Source organism: Equus przewalskii, chromosome 20 (assembly GCF_037783145.1).
Source record: "Equus przewalskii isolate Varuska chromosome 20, EquPr2, whole genome shotgun sequence".
NCBI lineage: Eukaryota > Metazoa > Chordata > Mammalia > Perissodactyla > Equidae > Equus > Equus przewalskii.
In genome coordinates this window covers 1,730,766-1,748,549 of record NC_091850.1, presented here as the reverse complement: position 1 = coordinate 1,748,549, position 17,784 = coordinate 1,730,766, and the positions used below count along the sequence as shown (strand labels likewise).

The following is a 17,784-nucleotide window of genomic DNA, read 5'->3' as shown; positions in this document are numbered from 1 at the left end:
CAGATGCATTCCCATGTGACTTAAGTTAGAGTAAATGCACCATTTTGGCCTCCTTTGTGGCTTGTAACCACTTGTCCCTCTTTCTTCTTAAGGCTGGAGTGGATCTGGCGGCCTTGGCGTGAAAGAACAAGGGATCCAGGACCCCATCAAGGGCGGGGATGTCCGGGATAAGTGGGACCAGTACAAGGGCGTGGGGGTGGCCCTGGACGACCCCTATGAGAACTACCGCAGGAACAAGAGCTACTCCTTCATTGCCCGCATGAAGGCCAGGGACGAGTGCAAGTAGGCGCGCCCAGGCCAGGAGCCGGCCGGCAGCCACGGCACCCTCCTGGCTTATTGGCGCGGAAGCTGGTAGGGACAGCTCGGTCCTCACACAGTCTCCATCTTGGGGGAGTGAGAGAAGAGAAGACAACTGCAGCATGCTTAGTGACAGTGCCGTGCTCCCCAGCGTGGAGGCCCCAGCCCCCTGCACACAGCTCTGCCAGAGCAGCAAGATTCACACAAGGAGAAGCCCCAGCCAGCACGGCCACAAGCGCGTTTCCTGTGACAGTGAAGTGAGAAACACGAGGCTCCACCCCCTGGATAAGATTCGTGACTCGGAAGGAACAGATGTGTTGCATCCCCTGGCAGATCTGCAGAGTGTGGAGGCGAAGCCCGGAGTGGGCAGGCTGGCGGGCCCGGGGCAGAGGCGCCGGCTCTGCCTGCTCCCTCGCTGCGGCCGCAGCCTGGGAATGCTCAGCAGGCGCTCATACTCCTCACTCTTTAAAGATGGAAGAGCATCTTTTTGATTTGCTAAGTTAAACAGGGTTTTCATTTTTACTCCAAATGGTTTAGTTTTAGAGAAAAGAATAGTGATCTAAGAGGATCCTCGGGAGATCATTTGAAAGCTGATTCCTCTGAGACAAACTGGCCCTTAGTGCGGTTCTTCTAGATGTTTGAGTATTTTTTCGAATGTTAGCCATTTGCTAGTGTCTGCAGACACAGAAGGCTCTGAGGAGAATGATCTGAGGCGTCTTCAGGTCACGGAACACCATCCTTGGAGCATCGGTCCCTGGTGTCTCCACGAGGAGGAGCCCCAGCACCAGCACTCTGTGCGGCGGCCCAGGCAGCTCCAGGGGGCCCGCCCTGCCGCCTGCTCCGTCCTTTCCTCTGCCACCCCCCCGCCCCGGGGCAGTGAAGCCTGGAGGAGCCCCTGGGCAGCCTCGGGCAGTTGGTGCGGTGCCATTTGTACAGAAACATTTTTGAAAAATTCTTTTCAATAAGATGCAGAATCCTCTCCAACTTTTCAACCTGATGTGATAAAATATTTGATTTTGTTCTAGATTTCCTGTAGCTGTGAATTGTTCAAATGTGTCGGATTCAGGATAAATGTAAACACGTGCTGTTAACAATTTCTTGTGGATTTTACTGTTTTGCCTTCAAATAAAGACTTTTTTTAAAGACCTTTTCTCTGTGTCTTTAAGTCAGAGGTGTGCTGGGCCGAGCAGGGAGGCAGTGTGTCCTGAGCGCAGAATTGAGTCATGGAGCTGGGTCAGAAGCTCTGCCCTGGCGTCTCACACAGAGTTCCCAGCATGGGGACCTGGCCCTGGGTCCTCATCCCCTATCTAGCTCAGCTCAGAGGGAAGGCAGCACTCGGCCAGGTGGAGCCGCTCCGTGGGGCTCCAGACAGGCTGGCTTCCTCCGTCCTGCCCTGTGCTGTGAGCGTGCTCCTCCGCTCCACTTCCCCTGGCCTGTGGGGCGTCCTCTCAGGACAGGGACTGGGAGGGTCAGTCGCTCAGCCAGAAAAGGCTGGAGCTGAGATTCTGCTTGAGTGAGTCCTGGGTGCCACCTGCCCCACCACTGAATGTCACCCGGAAACTGATGCATGAGTGTCACGGCCAGTGTACCCAACCAGCTCTCCAGATCAGACCCAGGAGTGTAGCCTCACCTGCTGGTGCTCACGGCTCCTTCCTCACCTCCTCCAGAGCGTCCTCCATGGTCAGCGGGGCGGGCCTGTGCCGCCTGATGTACTGTGGGGCAGAGGACAGACAGACACGTCACCACCACCACTGCCTCAGTCTCCTGAGGCTTTGGGTGCTGGAGACGGCACCCATCCCCAGCAGCTCCCAGTTGGGCTACAGAAAAGTAAAATGACAGGATGCCAGGTGACAATGCTGTGGGAACAGAAGAGGAGAGGTGAATGCGGCAGGCCCCAGCAGGGTGCCCTGCAAGGGGTGAGCCCTGATGAGTCCGAAAGGGAAGAGTGGCTGCCATCACGTGGGGCTGGTGGACGGGGCTACCAGGGGTGCCCTTAGAGTGCACCGTCCGGGAGGAGGGCCTGGGAGCCACTCTCAGGACGTGGGCCCGTAGCAGACAGTGGGGAGCCTTGGTGGGCTGTAGGCAGGTGACGTGGTCAGGTCCCTTCAGCCAGCATCCATCAACTGATGTTCATCTAGTGGGAACAAGGAGCCCACAGGGGTGCAGCCAGCAAAGTCCAGAATGGGGGAAACTGTCAGATAAACAACCTGTTTTCTTCAGCAAACTGCAAGGAAACAAGAAAGAGATGGGGATGGGGACACCTGCAGCGCAGTGGTTCTCAAAGTGGGTCCCCAGTGGGCCCATGGGAGAAACACCCGCTCCCAGGCACACCCTGCTGCCGACAGAGCCCAGTGGGCCCAGGCCCCGCAGGTCTGACGCCGCTCAGGCCGAGAACCGCTGCCCCAGGAGGAGGCTAAAGAGCCACCCAGCAATCCGTGTACAGACGGGCTTTGTCTGGATCCTGAGGAGAAAACCGGAACAGAATGGACAAGTTTCATGCGAAAAGTGGAAATCACACTGGATATGCACGGACATGCAGGAGAGTGCATGTGGTCTTAGTATGGTAATGGTGGTGTCCGTGAATTTTTTAGAAGTCCTTATTCTTTAGAAATACTTGTAGATAAAATGAAAAAAAAAATCACCAAGCAGAACAGTTCATATAGTATGATGCCATTTCTATAAAGAAACATACATAATACTATTACACGTTATACCTATTACATTGTAATATATATTTTATACACTGTATAAATATATACAATATGTAATATTGTATATAATGTACATATATGTACATCTACATAATACAGTTCATATTTTACATAAAAATCTAAAGAGTATATATTAAGATTGGTAACAGTTATCTCTGAAATTATGGAGGACTTAAGTTACATATTTCTGTAACAAGATTTTTATAAAATAACGTATCTTTTGTAATCAGACAAAAATTAAATTTTTGGAGGGAAAAAGAGAAGTGTAACATTCCTTAAGTTTCGGCCCTTGTACTGAGGAGAGAAGCCCCTGCTGGATGGCACTTGGGAAGGGTCTGTGAAGGGACAAGACCCTCACCAAGGAGGCCACCATTGGTCTGAGGTCACACAAGCTGAGCCAGCTTCTGCCTGGCCAGGCTGGCTCTCAGTGCCCTCAGCCGTACCACCTCTTCTCTGCACGAGGAGGAAACAAGGCTCCTTCTGCGAGGACGAAGGTGACCGGGCCGCCATGTCCCTGCTGCCCTGGCCGAGGCCTGGCCCTGAGCCCCGCCCCCCTCCCGGGTCGGCCGTCACCTCTTTGGTTTCCTCCAGGGTGTGGTAGTGGAACGAGTCTCGGTCCAGGGACTGCAGGAGGGACCCGTGCAGGTGCCGGCTGGCCTCCACGAACTGCTGCGTCAGGCTGAGCTGCTGCTTGAGCAGGTCGTGGAGTGCAAACACGGCCGGGCTGTAAGCTGTCAGGGCTGCACCCGGCACTGTGTCACTTGGCGGGCCCCGGGACCCCACCAGGACCCTCACCCCACCAGTGCCAGACACTCTGGGCCCCCGGGCTCTGTAGCCCCCACTCCCTCGGCTATGTCAGGATACTTTTGGGAAGTGCGGCTGCCCTTGGAAGTGGTGGAGACCTCGCCTATTGCATTCTGTCTGGTCTCTATAGGAAATGAACTGCTTTCCTCTGACTCACTCACGGGTGACCCTCCAGAGCTGCCCAGGTAGGAGGCTCGGCTCCCAGGCAGAAACGGAAGTCAACCTCAACAGCCCACACAGAGAAAGGAGTCTAGTAAAGTGGCACCCAATTGTGCAGCTGCACAAAGTGAATCCAGTGAACACTACTGAACTTAAAAACGGGGAGGAAGCGGCGCCAGCCTGGAGGCGTATCGGTTAAGTTCATGTGCTCTGCCTCAGTGGCCCCGGGTTCATGGGTTCAGATCTCGGGCACAGACCTACACACGGCTCATCAAGCCATGCTGTGGCGGCATCCCACATACGAAATAGAGGAAGATTGGCACAGATGTTAGCTCAGGGCCAATCTTCCTCACCAAAAAAATTTTTTAAAAAACCAGGGAGGAGAGCAAATTTTATATTGTGCATTTTAAATATATAATTAAAATAATTAAAAATATAATTAGAATTTTTTAATTTTTTATTTTTTATTTTTGCTGAGGAAGACTGGCCCTGAGCTAATAACATCTGTGCCCATCTTCCTCCATTTTATATGTAGGACGCCTGTCACAGCATGGCTTGACAAGTGGTGCGTAGGTCTGCGCCCAGGATCTGAACCAGAGAACCCTGGGCCACCAAAGTGAAATGTGCAAACCTAACTGTTATGCCACCAGGCTGGCCCCTGGGAATACAATTTTTAATTAAATAAAAATATAATTAAAAATAAAAACTTAACAACTTAAAAAAGAGTATTACTGAGACTATGTGGTAACATGGAGGTTAATATTAAATTAAAAAATAGTAAATCTTTTCTTAAAAGCATGTAAACGTTTCATTTGTTGTAACCAGTATATTTTAATTCCTTAGTCTATTAAAAAATATTAAGAAAATTGAAAAAGGAAAATAAAGCAGGTACTAGATGGACCCTCACTTGTGTCCTGCAAGCCGTCAGCGTCCCCACAGGGACCTGGCACAGTCTACGTGGCTGTCGGGCACCTTCCTCCTGCCGCAGGCCAGGCTACACCTCCCTAGGGCCCCAAGACTCCCCCAGACTCTCAAGGAAGCCAGGGCCGTGTCCACCCGGCTGGCCGCCGCTCAGTCCTGGCTGCGTGTCTTCAGGGAAAACCACCATGGGTTCTAGATAAAAAGGCTCAAGGGGGAACACACACAATCAGACAGCCCTGTTGGGCCGGAGGGCTTCCAGGTGTGTCACTCAGAACCTTCCCGATCTGTCCAATACTGCTGGCCTCTCCTAAGACAGACTGAAGGTTCTCGGACACTCTGTCGTCCAGGGTCCTAGGAACTGTGGCAGTTGTCCATGGCTGTGATCCCGCCAACAGATTCCCAGAACCCAGCACTAATGGGGCGCCACCCCTCCAAGGACGAGCGGGAAGTCACAAGGAAAATGTGCCTACTGCACCACAAGGACCCGCCGAGCTGGGCTGTTACCTTCTATGGCGTCTGCACTCACGACGTGACTGGCGATAGGCGCAGGGTCCACGTAGGCGCCTCCCAGGGCTGGTCGGATGGCCGCCATGCCAGCTGCTGTCCCAAGGACAAGGGGGGCGGTGAGTGGCTAGGATGCCGAGCGAGACTTTCTCGTCGACAGACACGACGCTGCAATAAGCTACGGGAATTCTGAACGTGATGGCCATCTTTCTTGCTCTTTTAACCTTGTTCCCTTTAAAAATTTCCCCAAACCTGCCTCTGCCTTTCTGGTAGGTTCTCCTGGTTCAATATTCAAGTCAGTCGAGGTGGCCAAAGCAGTCACTGCAGCTCACAGGGGCTGGTGACCGTGGCCTCGTGCCCTCCCCTCCCTCTGCCTTCTTTCTATGGGGCCACCTGTGGGCTTTGGAATGTCCCCTGGACTCTAACGAGCGGGTTTCTCCAGGCTGCCTTTCTGCTCTCTCCCTTCAGTGTCAGGCCTAGTCTAGGAACATGGCATTGCCCACATTTTACAAAAGCACCTCTTTAAATTGCAAAAGATATGGACAGAAACGTGCACATTTGCCCACCGCTGCTGTGTTGTCAGGAAAACAGCAGGAGGCCGTGGAGAGGGACACAGAGGTTCTGAGTCACAGGATGGGACCCAGCGTGCCTGATTAGCTTTCCTCCCCAAGAGAGACAGAGAGAGCGGCCTGCCCCACCCCAGTCTGAGGGCTGGGCTATTGTGTGGCTCAGTCCCCAAATAGGAGCAAGAATTACAGCCCCGCACAGTCCAGGAACAAGGTCTGTCTACACTGCAGGTGTCGTCCAGACAAGAAAGGGAGCAAGAGACAGGGACCATTCCATCCAGAGGGCCAAGACTGAGCTGGGGACAAGAGAAATGTCTGGAAAGTTGTACTGAGAGTGGTAGTAAGTGCCCACCGCACCAAAGAGAATCCACCAAAACACCCCAAGTTCAGACCACTAAAGTGGAGCCTGCACTGGGGCCTCCTGAGGACACGCTCTCCCGGAAGGTGGTTCCTCTGGCAGTGCGTCCCCTGGCTCACCCCGGGCACCGCCACGCTCTGGGCTGGCTCATCTCTGTGGGGGCCGTCCTGGGCGCTGCAGGGTGTTGAGCGCAGGCCTGGCCTCCACCTGCCAGACTGTCGCCCAGCTGTCAGAGCCAAATGGGCTCGAGACCTCGCTGATGTCTCCTGGGGGCAGAACCACCCGGGAGGGAACCTCTGCCTGAGTCTTTGATTCTGAAACTTTTTGGAATGTTGTAGAGCTCAGAGGACAGTGGGAACTGTCTTCATCCATGGAAGAGAAAACGAGGGTGCTGAGGTCCCTCAGCCAGTTAATGACCACAGCCTGGGTTCCTTGTCATGCCTCCGAGGACACCCACAGGGTGCACCCAGGTGCCTGTCCTGCAGCCCGGCCTGCATGCCCTCCCCGGGCCCTGGGGCCAACACGCTTACCCTCCGTCCACGGGTCGGTGCCAGCCGGGCCGAGAGTCTGCACGGCCGTCTCCCTCATCGTGACTCCCGGCCCGCCCCTGGGCCGCCTCCTCCGGGACTCAGGCGCGGGTGGGGGCAGGTCGGTGTTCAGGCTGGCGGAGAATTCAGACAAGGTGTCCAGCGTCCTGTCGGGGGCCTCCCCAGAATGGGCCGGCGGCTCAGACGTGGTTGGACTTGGAGACCCTTCAAAATCTTCCGAATAAGCAGCGCTCGCTGGGCCAGCCGCGGGTTGCTGAGCTGGGGGCCGCAGGCTGGCAGTGCCCTTGGGCAGGGCAGAGGAGGCTGCGGGCTCGCTCAGGTGCTCGGAGACCTCGCTTCCAGTGGGCGGCGCCCTTGCCTGGGGGCTTTCGCTGGGTGCCTTTTCCCTCTGACCTTCTTTCTAAAATGAAGGAAGGCTGAGCTAACTGGAAAGTGTTTCCGAACGACCCACATGCTCAAAATCCCATTGTGTTAGAATGAGGTGAGGGTGCCCGGGCCACACTGGTCCTCCGGGGAACTTGGGCAGCCTGGTGCTACAAGCAGCATGCTTGACTGCTGCCTCAACACCGACGGCGTGAGTGTGTGCAGGGGCCCCGAGGGTGAAATCGCGGAAGTGTCACTGTAATGCATTACTACAATGTACGTTTGATGTGCACTGGTTACTAATGGCCAGAATCCCACCAGGACATGGACCGAGCACAGGTCAGAGCAGGTGTCGTTACAGGCGGTCCACGTGACACCTGACTTCATCGTCTGCTACGTTAGGTAACTTTTTCCTCTCATCACCTAAATCAGGGTCTCTCGCCCATGGCACTCTGACCTCTGGGGCCGTCCTGTGCACTGCAGGACACTGAGCAGCACTGCTGGCTGCCACCCCAGTCACGACCACCCAAAATGTCTCCAGACTTCGCCAAGTGTCCCCAGGGGCAGACTCCCCAGGTTAGGAACCGCTGACCTAAATGAAGCCTGAGGCTTGCGAGCCTACGTGACAACCCACAATGAAAAAGAAGCTGGTTGGACTTACCTTCTGTTTCAAGTCTGATCTCTCACTGACAGCTGGAGCCAGATCATCGAGGGACAGAACGTTTATTCTAAAATCTGCAATTGAAAATGTAACATGACAATCGTTTCTCTTATTACTCCCCAGACACCTACCATCACGTTGTGGGCAGCAGGCTAACTGCTCGGGATGGAGAGGAGGACATGGCCCATCTGCAGGGGGCAGGGCCAGGTCCACATGCCTTTCACTGAAGGCTTGGACAGTAAATATCGTCCGCTCTGTGGCTAGACTGCCTCTGCTCAAGTGACTCGGCTCTGTCCTGGGGTGCAGAAGCTGCTGCAGACCACACGTAGACAAACGGGCACAGATGTGTACCAATAAAACTTCACAGAAACACACGCCGGGCCCCCTGACTGGTCTAGACAGATGAGCAGATGAATGCAATGAAGGAAGCATGGTAACAAGTGTGCTAGAGGTATCAGGGGTCGGCCGGAGGGCACCCGGCTGCTGGGGGAGATGAGGAGGAGGCTGCAGGGCCTGGGGTGGCACCTCAGGCAGGGGCAAGACTGGACCCGAAGCGTCCTCAGTTCTCACTTGAAGCCAGTTAAGTGCAGAGGCGCCGGCGGGGCCCGAGCATCTTGGTGTGCCCTCTGGCCAGTGGCCACGGCCCGAATACATGGGGCCGGAGACTCGGGAGTATGCAACCCTCTGTGGAGTGCTGGGCTCCAACAGGGTTCTGGCCACTCAACAAATGAACCCGCTCCTCTGGGGAGGGGAAGGCAACGGGCGGCAGATATGGGCAGCAACTCTCTTCTGCGGTTCCCCCCCGCCCCGAAGGGCACGAGTGTGCGCGTGTGTGTGCATCACAGGATGCCTCCACCCTGCAGGGCCTCACAGACGGATGGATTAGGGTACCTAATCCATCACTGATGAGCGTGGCAGACACCTCAGGGGGCCTGAGGAGTTCAGGGGGGCCACGCGGGGGGAGGGGGCATCTCTGGAGGGGGCAGGAGTGAGCGGCCGGCAGCAAGCTGGGCGGAGGGCAGGGCTCCTCTCACACTGACTGTTGCCTCCACTCCTGTGCAGACAGGTCCCCAGCTGCATTCATGGACAAAGCCTGTGACCCGAGCCATCCCAGCTGGCCTGGGGCAGAGGCCCGGCCAAAGCTGTAGCCTCAGCACTTTGGGAAGCGCTGGCGCTGGCGCTGGTGGGGGAAGCCCCTCATGTCATCACATCCGCCAGTCCTCACGAGCTTCCTGGGAAGCAGGGCACGCTGAGGCGTTTCATGGCACTCGCTCACTGACATGGCTCTGCCCCCACTTTACAGATGAGGAAACTGAGGCACAGAGAGCCCAAGATTCCACAGCCAGTAAGAGGCGGGGCCAGGATGCCCACCCCAGGAAAGCAGGACCCCAGAGTCAGACTTGTACTCACCACTCCTGGTGGCCTGCCTCCCTCCCTCCCTCGAGGCTGCCTTGTGAGGGAGCCAGGAGCTGGGCGCCAGCAGTGGGGGCTGAGAGACTGACAGGCTGGCCTCTTTCTTTCTTAAATACATAGAATATTAAAACAATGTTGAAATACTAGAAACGTTTGATTGTGGCTGGTTAGATTTGTTTCCTTTTCTGAATTTAAAAAGGAAAGGAGGTAGATCTCTGTTTCAAAATAGAAAAGTGAGTTGCCTTTCTGTTGTATGTGGCTCTAGAAGGATTTCTTTCTCGGGTTATTGCTCTGTGACTGGTCAGTTACTGGGTGAAGATTTTAAAGAAAGGTCCCTCAACCATGACACAAGGTCAGGAAGCTGAAGGTGTGATGTGGCTTGCCACATACTCCCTGTAACAATTCCCTGTGACCGCCACGGTGGGGACCATAAAGGTGGTCCACCCCCCCGCCCCGGGTAATGACTCTGCACAGGTTACCGTCCAAGCTGGCATCAGAGGCTTCTGAGAGCGGCTCCCACCAGGGCTCAGCCTCACTGCTTCCAGGCAAGGACATGCGCCCGCCCTGCCCCATCACCATGGGCGCCTTCTTCAAAAAGGTGCTGGTGACAGAAAGTGACGCCATGCGCAAGTGCGTGTCACCGGAACTGTGAGTCTGTGGGGAGTGGGCTCCTGAGCGCATGCTGCAAAGGGTCCCATCCGCTGACTGTGAGGTTGGCAGAGGTGACGTCTGCCACGGCTTTGGGCTGGAAAGTTCCTCAGTGGGTAGAGAAAGGACTCTCAGTTGAGTTGGGATCTGATCCTACTTTGGCGAAAATAAAAGAAATACAATTACCAAGCATGTGATAAGCAAGGCCTCCTCATTCAACATCACGGTAGAGAGGAGCACGAGAACAAACAGTGACCCCTTGGGCCCCTTTCTCTCCTCTCCCCTCATTTCTGCAAGTCAAGGTACAACATTTAGCTAAGGTAATATTGAGATTAGAAATACTCCACAAATAATCAGAAATATCACTTTGCTTTCAAATATAGATTGTTAATTATAAATTTTCTAAATTAAGGCCCCTGAGTACATGATCTGTAATAGCCTGGACCTTCAACAGAATCAAAATGAATATGCAGATTTTTGCCCCCTTAAAATGAAGCCTTCCCCTCACTTCACACCCACTAGGATGACTATAATAAAAAAACCCAAAAATAACAAGTGTGGGCGAGGACGTGGAGACACTGGAACCCTCACACACCATTGGTGGGAATGTAAAACGGTGCCGCCGCTATGGAAAGCAGTCGGCGGCTCGTCAGTAAGTGGCACACAGAATACTACAGGATCCAGCAATGCCACTGCCAGGTACCTTCCCACAATAACTGAAAACAGGGGCTCAAACAGGCGCTTGGACACGTGTTTGTGGAACGCCATCCACAAGAGCCAAGGGAGAGAGACCACTCAAACACCCACGAGTGAATGAATGCCTAAGGAAGATCTGGTCCATCCACACACTGGACTGTTACTCAGCCATAAACACGAGAAGCCCCGACACACACTACAAAGTGGAGGACCTCAAAAACACCACACTGAGGGAAAGAAGCCAGACACAAAAGGTCACATGTTCTGTGATCCCACTTATATGAAATATCCAGAATAGGCAAATCCATAGGGAAAAAAGGCAGATTAGTGGTTGTCATGGGCTGGGGGCAGGGGTACGGGGGGTGATTTTGAATGAGTCTAGGGTCTCCTTTGGGGTGATGGAAATGTTCTGGAACTAGATAGAGGAGGTGGTTGTCCAACATCGTGAATGTACTAAATGCCCCTGAACTATTGATTTTAAAATGGTGAGTTTTAGCTTATGTGAATTTCATCTCAATAAGAAAATGCCAGTGTAGCCTCCCCAAGTTAATGGTGCCTGTGTGGTACACACGACAGGTGGGCGTGGACTGCAGGCGGCACTGGTCACTGCTGGGGTGCAATCAGCCATCTGAGGCGATGTCCTGTGGGGTACAGAGTTAGATACTGCCAAACTGTCTGGCGTGCCCGAGTGCGGTCCCACAGCGCAGGTCCACGGTAGGCACCGGTGACCACTGAAACCCAGCCTTTCCTTGTCACACTGTTTCCTCAAGAAGCTCCTGGCGACAGCTGCTCTCCAGCCTCAGGGCCGTAACAGAAAGACACAAGTGCAAAGCCTTCGTTAAAAATAAACAAACGTGCAAACCTTACCGGGAATAGTTTTATTCGTTCTTTCTCACTGACTTTGGTGCTGGTGAAACCCTGATTTGTGTGTGTTTCTTTTTCTCTAGAAGATTCCATCAAGCTTCCCAGCAACTCTCTCATTTCCTCTTCATCGCTGTCTGGAGAATCCAATTTTCTAACAGGTTCTTTCACTTTGGATGTCTGAAAGCTCCTCTGTTGCCCAAACTGTGCTCCAGGGGGTGTGTTTTCCCCGGGTGGGCCTCTCTTCTTTAGAAAGCGACTGGCCTGCCCATTCGGCGCAGCACCCCTGGCGGTGGGAGCTCCTCGGGCTTGCGTCCGGGGGGTGCTGTCTGTGTTCTGTGAGGAACGTTCAGCGGCACTGAGGGGCGCTTCGTCCGCCCTCCCTGTAGGACGGCCTTCGGAGGTCTCCGGGTCAGAGTCCACGGCAGACACATCCATCTGCACCTTCCGATTCAGGATCCGGGTTTCGAGCTGGGCCAGCTTTGTGAGCGCGGCGTGGGCCCTGAGCTTCGAGGCAGCGGCCAGGGGTCTACCTGAGGAGGGCCCGGGCTCCCTCCCCAGGACAGCATTCTCTTTTGGGAATAAGTGTTTCTCACCCATAGTTTGGTTTCTTTTTAGAAATCTGCTAGGACTAGGTGCTATTTTGGTAAGACCTCTACTGATTTTCAAGTTTCTGATTTCTTCCATCTTTGAATCTTCCAAGGAAATATCACTGAAATCACCAAAGACATCGCACACAGGATGGCTGATTTTTTTGGTTGAAGCCATTCTAGGGAGTAAAGAAAGAAAACTTAGAGAAGAACCTGATGTTCACATTGTGCACTCAAGTCCCTCAGCGGCTCCCATACCCCGGGAGAGATCGAATCGCCCTGCCAGCCCGACGATGGCAGTGAAGATGATTAGACACACAGTGCCACTGACAGGACGCCACTCAACAGCAGGCCTTCCTGAGACGCGGCACAGTAAGAACAAGAGCCAGCACCTCTCAGGCTCCAGCGGGGTGCCCGCCACCCTGCTCAGAGCCATATCATCTCATTCAATCCTCATGCCACCCTGGGAGTCACTCACTGGCTTTCCCTTTCATAGAGGAGGTGGAGGAAATAAAGTCCCACAGCTTAGGTCACGGGTCAAGGTCACCTGGCCGTAAGCAGCAGAGGCAAGTTCAAAGCTCAGGTCTGGGTCCTAAGACCTCCCTCCCCGGACCTGTGCGTCACTCCCCGCCAGATACCCCACCACCACTCCCAGCGAGTGCTACTTCCCCATCACACCCCAAGTCCAGGCTCCCCTTTTATCCAAGGAGCCTCAGCTCTCTCACAAAGAGCTGTTGAGATACAATCTGTATGTTTATCGAACTCCCCAGAAAGTCTTACTTCACTTAAAGTGTGAGAAGCACTGCCCTGGACGGGGGGGAGTGGGGCACTGTACGTCTGCCACGTGTCGCGTGTGTGTACCAGCGGACGTTTTCCTGGGGAGGAGGGCCAGAGCTTCCCTCATATTCTCAGAGTTCCCATGTGCCCCCGAAAGAATGTGAAGGACCCGTCGCAAGATTTACAAAGGTTTCAAAAGATTTTAAAGACTTAAAACTATGGAAAATACAGCATGGTGGGTGTTTTGTAGTGAGGAACTCAGCAACAGCAATGAAATTTGAAATGCGTGGACCCTGTGACCCAGTCATTCCCGGTCCGGAAATGGCCCTACAGTTACACCCTCAGACGCGCACAGAGACATGCTCAGGGCACGCCGTGGCAGCACCGTCTGTACTCGTCAAACCCTGAACCCACCCGCAGGGACCCGGGGAAGCCCAGGGGACTGCACGCGGGCAGCCGAAAACCAGGCGGCCGTCTGAAAGACACCGGGGAGCTCTGTGTGGGCAGCAACGTTTCCAGCTTAACAACACGGAGGCAGAAGAGACAGGACACGGAGCATGCCTGCTCTCCAGACTGCTGGAGCGCTTAGGAAGGCCATGTGCTACTTTATTAAAAAGAAGAAATTCACAGTGAGACCTGGAAAAGCCTCTTTTCCCATCCCTGACCACTTGGAAAACAATCTCATTGGGACTGCCAAATTAAATACAGGACACCCAGTTATTTGAATTTCACATAAACAGCAAATAATTTTAAAAATATAAGTATGACCCAAATATTTTTATACTAAAAAATTATTTGTTTATCCAAAATCCAAATTCGACTGGGTGTCCCATATTTTTATTCATTAAATGTGGCAACCCTATATCTTAAATGCACCTTTCAAGGCTGAGCTCAAAGGTTTTGTGCAAGGAAATGCATTTAACCCACTCCCTAAGGTTCTGTACAAGAATGAATTATTTTCATGATTTTCCTGGCTGTTTCTCTGACTAGTGTGCTTACTTCCTTGTCCCCATCTGAACCAGCCTGTGTACTGAGAGTGCCCAGCACAGACCTGACCACAGCGGTCAGTGAATGGAGCACCACACCTGACAGCAGCAGCACAGAATTCCTTATCCGTGTGCCCCTGGGAGAGTTACTTAGCCACTCTCTGCCTCAGCCTGCTCATCTGTAAAAAGGGAATAGCAACGATTTCCCTCAGAGGGTTCCTAAGTTCAATATGGGGTCTGGAATAAGAGCTCAGTAAAATTTAGATAGTGGCAATGGTAGTATTTGGACTACCTGTGTAACAGGCTAACTTTTAGCTGGAAGGACGTGGCGAAGGGGCAGTAGAGATCGCTGGAACAAGGGTAACAGGTATTGCTGTTAATATTTTAACAAAGCCTAGAATCAGGAGACGACTCGGCCCAGGCTATTCTGCAGGTCAGAGGGGAGGTCTGACCAGCAGGCCAGGTTTTCTGGCATCTAGTTCTTTTGAAAATTTCCCTAGGTTTAAAAATAAACCAATGGAAAAATGGTTAAAATGGCAAATTTTATGCTATGTACATTTTAGCACAACTAAAATAGATATATTTAGGAAACACACAATTAAAAATAAACTAAGAGGCAAAAAACGTGAACAGATATTTCATACACACACAAAATATATGCAAATGCCCAATAAGCACATGAAAAGTTGTTCAGCGTCACTAGCTACCAGGGAAACGCAAATCGGAACCACCACCACGAGAGCCGGCTCACACCACTAGGATGGCGATAAGCAAAAAGACAGATAATAACAAACGCTGGCAAAGAGGGGAAGAAAGTGGAACCCTCATACACTGTTGGGGGGAATGGTAAAATGGTGCAGCTGCTGATTTGGAAAAGAGTCGGCAGTTCCTCAAAAGGTTAAACGTAGTCTATGATCTAGAAATTCCACTCCTACCTGGCCCAAGATAAGTGAAAGGTATGCAAATGTTCATAACAGTTATCATTCATCAAAGACAAAAAATGGAAACAACCCAAATGTCTACTAACGAATGGATGAGAACAACCAATACACACAACATGCATACATCTCAAACTTCCTATTAAGGGAAAGTAACCAGATGCAAAACGCCACACACCGCACGATTCCGCTCAAAATAATTGTCCAGAAAAGCAAATCTAGAGTCAGAAAGCACATCAGTGGTTGCCTGGGGCCAGAGGTGGGAGCGGGGATGGACTGCAAAGGGGCAGGAGAGATCTCCGGGTGACGGAAAAGTCTTAAAGCTGGATCGTGGTGATGGTTGCGCCGCCTGACAAATTTACTAAAAATAACGGACTTGTACAATTAAAACGGGTAATGCATCCTATGATATGTAAGTGAATCCCCAATAAAGTTGTTAAAAATAAATAAATCAAACTGTGAAAGCACTGGCGCCCCTCAGACCGTCGGGCTCTTCTCCCAGGCCTGGAGCGACCTACATCCGACCACGCTCCCGAGTGGGCCTCAGGCGGGGAAACTGAGGCGTGAGGCTCGTGGCCGCCCTCCCGCCGCCCTCCCAGCCCAGCTGCGGAGTGCGCCCCGTTTCCCCGCACCTCCTCGCCGGAGCCTGGTCGCAAAACCCGGCCGCCACCCTGCAGACCCCGCCAACCTCCTCCCACTCTGTCCATCCGCGGAGGCCGCCGCCGCTCACGCCCGGCACTTGGGCCAGAGGGGACCGTTGCCCCCGGCAACCGCGCCAGGGCGGGAGAGACTACATCTCCCGACGCACCCCGCGCCACAAGAACCAATAGTGCCCCAGGTCACATTCGCGGAGCGTCAAGGGAGTGGTAGTTCCGGGGCTGGCCCGGCGTGCACTGCGCGACGGGGACCAATGGTGATTCAGGTCATAATCGCGAGGTGTGACGGGAGTTGTAGTTCTGGGGGCTGGGGCCCGGAGCGTCGGAGAGACAGCCAGGATCCTAAAGGGGCGGATCCGCAAAGAAGCGTCTCGCACCCGCGATGGCCGCCTCTGGTGCTCCGCTCTGGGCGGTCTGCGTACTGCGGCTGGCGCTGGCCACCGTCTACTTCCAGGAGGAGTTTCTAGACGGAGGTGAAGGGGCGACGCCCCTGGTGGCCCAAACCCAGCTGCCTAACGGACGGCCTAAGTCGCCACTGGCCCCAGCCCGTCGCCGCGGGGTCGGTGGTGGCGAAGCTCCGAAGCCTCGAGGGGCCCCTCGCCCTCCCCAGGAGCCCAAGTAACAGGTTCAGCCCTAACTGGTGTTGTTACCCCCACAGAGCGCTGGAGGAACCGATGGGTGCAGTCCACCAACGACTCCCAGCTGGGGCATTTTAGACTCTCGTCGGGAAAGTTTTACGGTCATAAGGAGAAGGACAAAGGTTAGTGTAGGAATCGTGAGAGGATGGAGGTAAAGGTTGCCCGCCTTCCCAGGTCGCTGAGGCGCGCCCTCAACGCCTCTTGGCCTGAGTCCACTGCGGGGAAGCTAAGGCCCGGAATGGGCTTGAGCTACTGTTTTTCTCTCTCCTCTGTTTATCAGCCCAAGATCGCCCGCTTCATAGGCGCTATTCAGATAAGCTCTGGGACCCGAGGGACTTTTTTCTGCAGGGGAAAAGGATTCCAACATACTTCTCATTTTTATTTTTGCGTTAAAAAAAAAAATCGAGGTAAAAGTTACGTGCTGTCACGTGCAAGCATCTTCGGGGTACAACGGAGTGAATCTTTACAACTGTACACCCAGGTGAAGATAGGAGACATTTTCAGCCCCCATATCAGCCTCCCTGGTGCCCACCTCGCGCAAGTCGGTAACCTGGCTCCAAGGATAACCTCTATTTGTTGATCAAAGGTGGACAAACTACAGCTTGTCCACTGCCTGTTTTTGTACAGCCAAGGAGCTGAGGATAGTTATTACATTTTTAATTGTTGGGGAAAAAATCAAAAGGGAAATAGTATTTTGTGACACATAAAAATTATATGAAATTCAACAAAATGTATGATATTTCAGTGTCCATAGATGAAGTTTCAGTGGAACACAGCCATGCCCGTTCATTTAGGTATAGCCTATGGCTGCTTTCATGCTGTAAAGGCAGAATCGAGTAGTTGGGACAGACTAGATGGCCCACAGAGTCTGAAATATTTACTCTCTGGCCTTGCAGAAAAAGTTTGTCGGCCCCTGATTTTCATGAAAGGTTTCACTCCTCACCACCCTCCGCTCCACCCGCCTTGGCCCCATTACTCCACTGTTGCCCTGTCTGGCAGCCTCTGGTTTTCAATTGCATATATATTGTTTTGTAAGTTACGTGCTGACTCAAAGAGTTGGTCAAAATTCAGGCTATATGAGAAAAATGGAGTGAAAATAAACAGGTTGTTCCATGAAGCTTGTTCAAGGACAGGGGTTTCCATTTAGAGTCATTTGAGTTTTTTCCCACAATGTTTCTCCTTCCTTCAATCTGGAATCCTGAGATTCTGTGCATTCATTCAGTCCAGCACATGTCTCCTGATAGTACACACAGGCAGGGCACTGGGGTTCCAGCTGATTTGACCCCTTGCATTGTGGTCTCCCAGGACCTTGACACAGAAGCCATGGATGGAAAGATAAGTAGAATTTAGTCAGGCAGAGATGGCAGGTGGGGAGAGAGGATGTGGGTGGTGAGGAGGGTAGCAGGACACAAGGGGAGGCAGTCAGTCAAGTGACTTAGGAGTTGCCTGGCTGGTAGGGAGAAAGGGAGGGGAAGGGGCTATAAATCCCCTGAGAAAGGGAAGGTGGGGCAATAATGGAGGACACAGAGTCGTGTGGTAGTGGGAAGCCAGCTATGAGTTCAGACTTAGTCATATTGATAGAAAATTCCAAGTTCATTTATGATGGCTTTCACCATAGGCAGGTATGGGGGCCAGAGTGTGGAGCAAGGAAGGGTATGTTATGGTAAGAATGGCTCTGTTTTCAGGTTT

The 17,784-nt window shown here is 53.0% G+C and overlaps 3 protein-coding genes across 17 annotated transcripts in view; 2 read left to right on the top strand and 1 right to left on the bottom strand.

The window, feature by feature from the left end:
* CHERP (calcium homeostasis endoplasmic reticulum protein) overlaps nucleotides 1-1,442 on the top strand; it is a 19,001-nt gene extending 17,559 nt beyond the window's left edge. For both annotated transcript variants that reach the window (XM_070586482.1, XM_070586483.1), the window contains exon 17: nucleotides 93-1,442. In XM_070586482.1, the coding sequence (XP_070442583.1) occupies nucleotides 93-286 (194 nt within the window). In that variant the 3' untranslated portion in view covers nucleotides 287-1,442. The remainder of the gene's footprint in view (nucleotides 1-92) is intronic.
* C20H19orf44 (chromosome 20 C19orf44 homolog) overlaps nucleotides 1-15,700 on the bottom strand; it is a 16,978-nt gene extending 1,278 nt beyond the window's left edge. The window contains exons 1-8 of one of the 12 annotated variants that reach the window (XM_070586491.1): nucleotides 15,490-15,700; nucleotides 11,517-12,279; nucleotides 9,785-10,106; nucleotides 7,893-7,966; nucleotides 6,851-7,268; nucleotides 5,397-5,489; nucleotides 3,582-3,748; nucleotides 1,928-2,009 (exon numbers count right to left, since the gene is read on the bottom strand). In XM_070586491.1, the coding sequence (XP_070442592.1) occupies nucleotides 1,938-2,009; nucleotides 3,582-3,748; nucleotides 5,397-5,489; nucleotides 6,851-7,268; nucleotides 7,893-7,966; nucleotides 9,785-10,106; nucleotides 11,517-12,278 (1,908 nt within the window). In that variant the 5' untranslated portion in view covers nucleotide 12,279; nucleotides 15,490-15,700 and the 3' untranslated portion in view covers nucleotides 1,928-1,937. Of the gene's footprint in view, nucleotides 1-1,384; nucleotides 3,749-5,396; nucleotides 5,493-6,850; nucleotides 7,269-7,892; nucleotides 7,967-9,784; nucleotides 10,107-11,516; nucleotides 12,280-15,433 lie in introns of those variants that run through there. The other 11 variants (XM_070586487.1, XM_070586489.1, XM_070586496.1 and 8 more) reach the window with 11 other exon arrangements.
* Nucleotides 15,659-17,784, top strand: part of CALR3 (calreticulin 3) — a 23,662-nt gene continuing 21,536 nt past the window's right edge. For 2 of the 3 annotated variants that reach the window (XR_546691.2, XM_070586498.1), the window contains exons 1-2: nucleotides 15,668-15,930; nucleotides 16,116-16,217. Coding sequence is in view for 2 of the 3 variants with exons in the window: in XM_070586498.1 (XP_070442599.1) it covers nucleotides 15,840-15,930; nucleotides 16,116-16,217 (193 nt within the window). In the remaining variant the exon portion in view is untranslated. Of the gene's footprint in view, nucleotides 15,931-16,115; nucleotides 16,218-17,784 lie in introns of all 3 variants that reach the window. The other variant, XM_008531316.2, reaches the window with a different exon arrangement.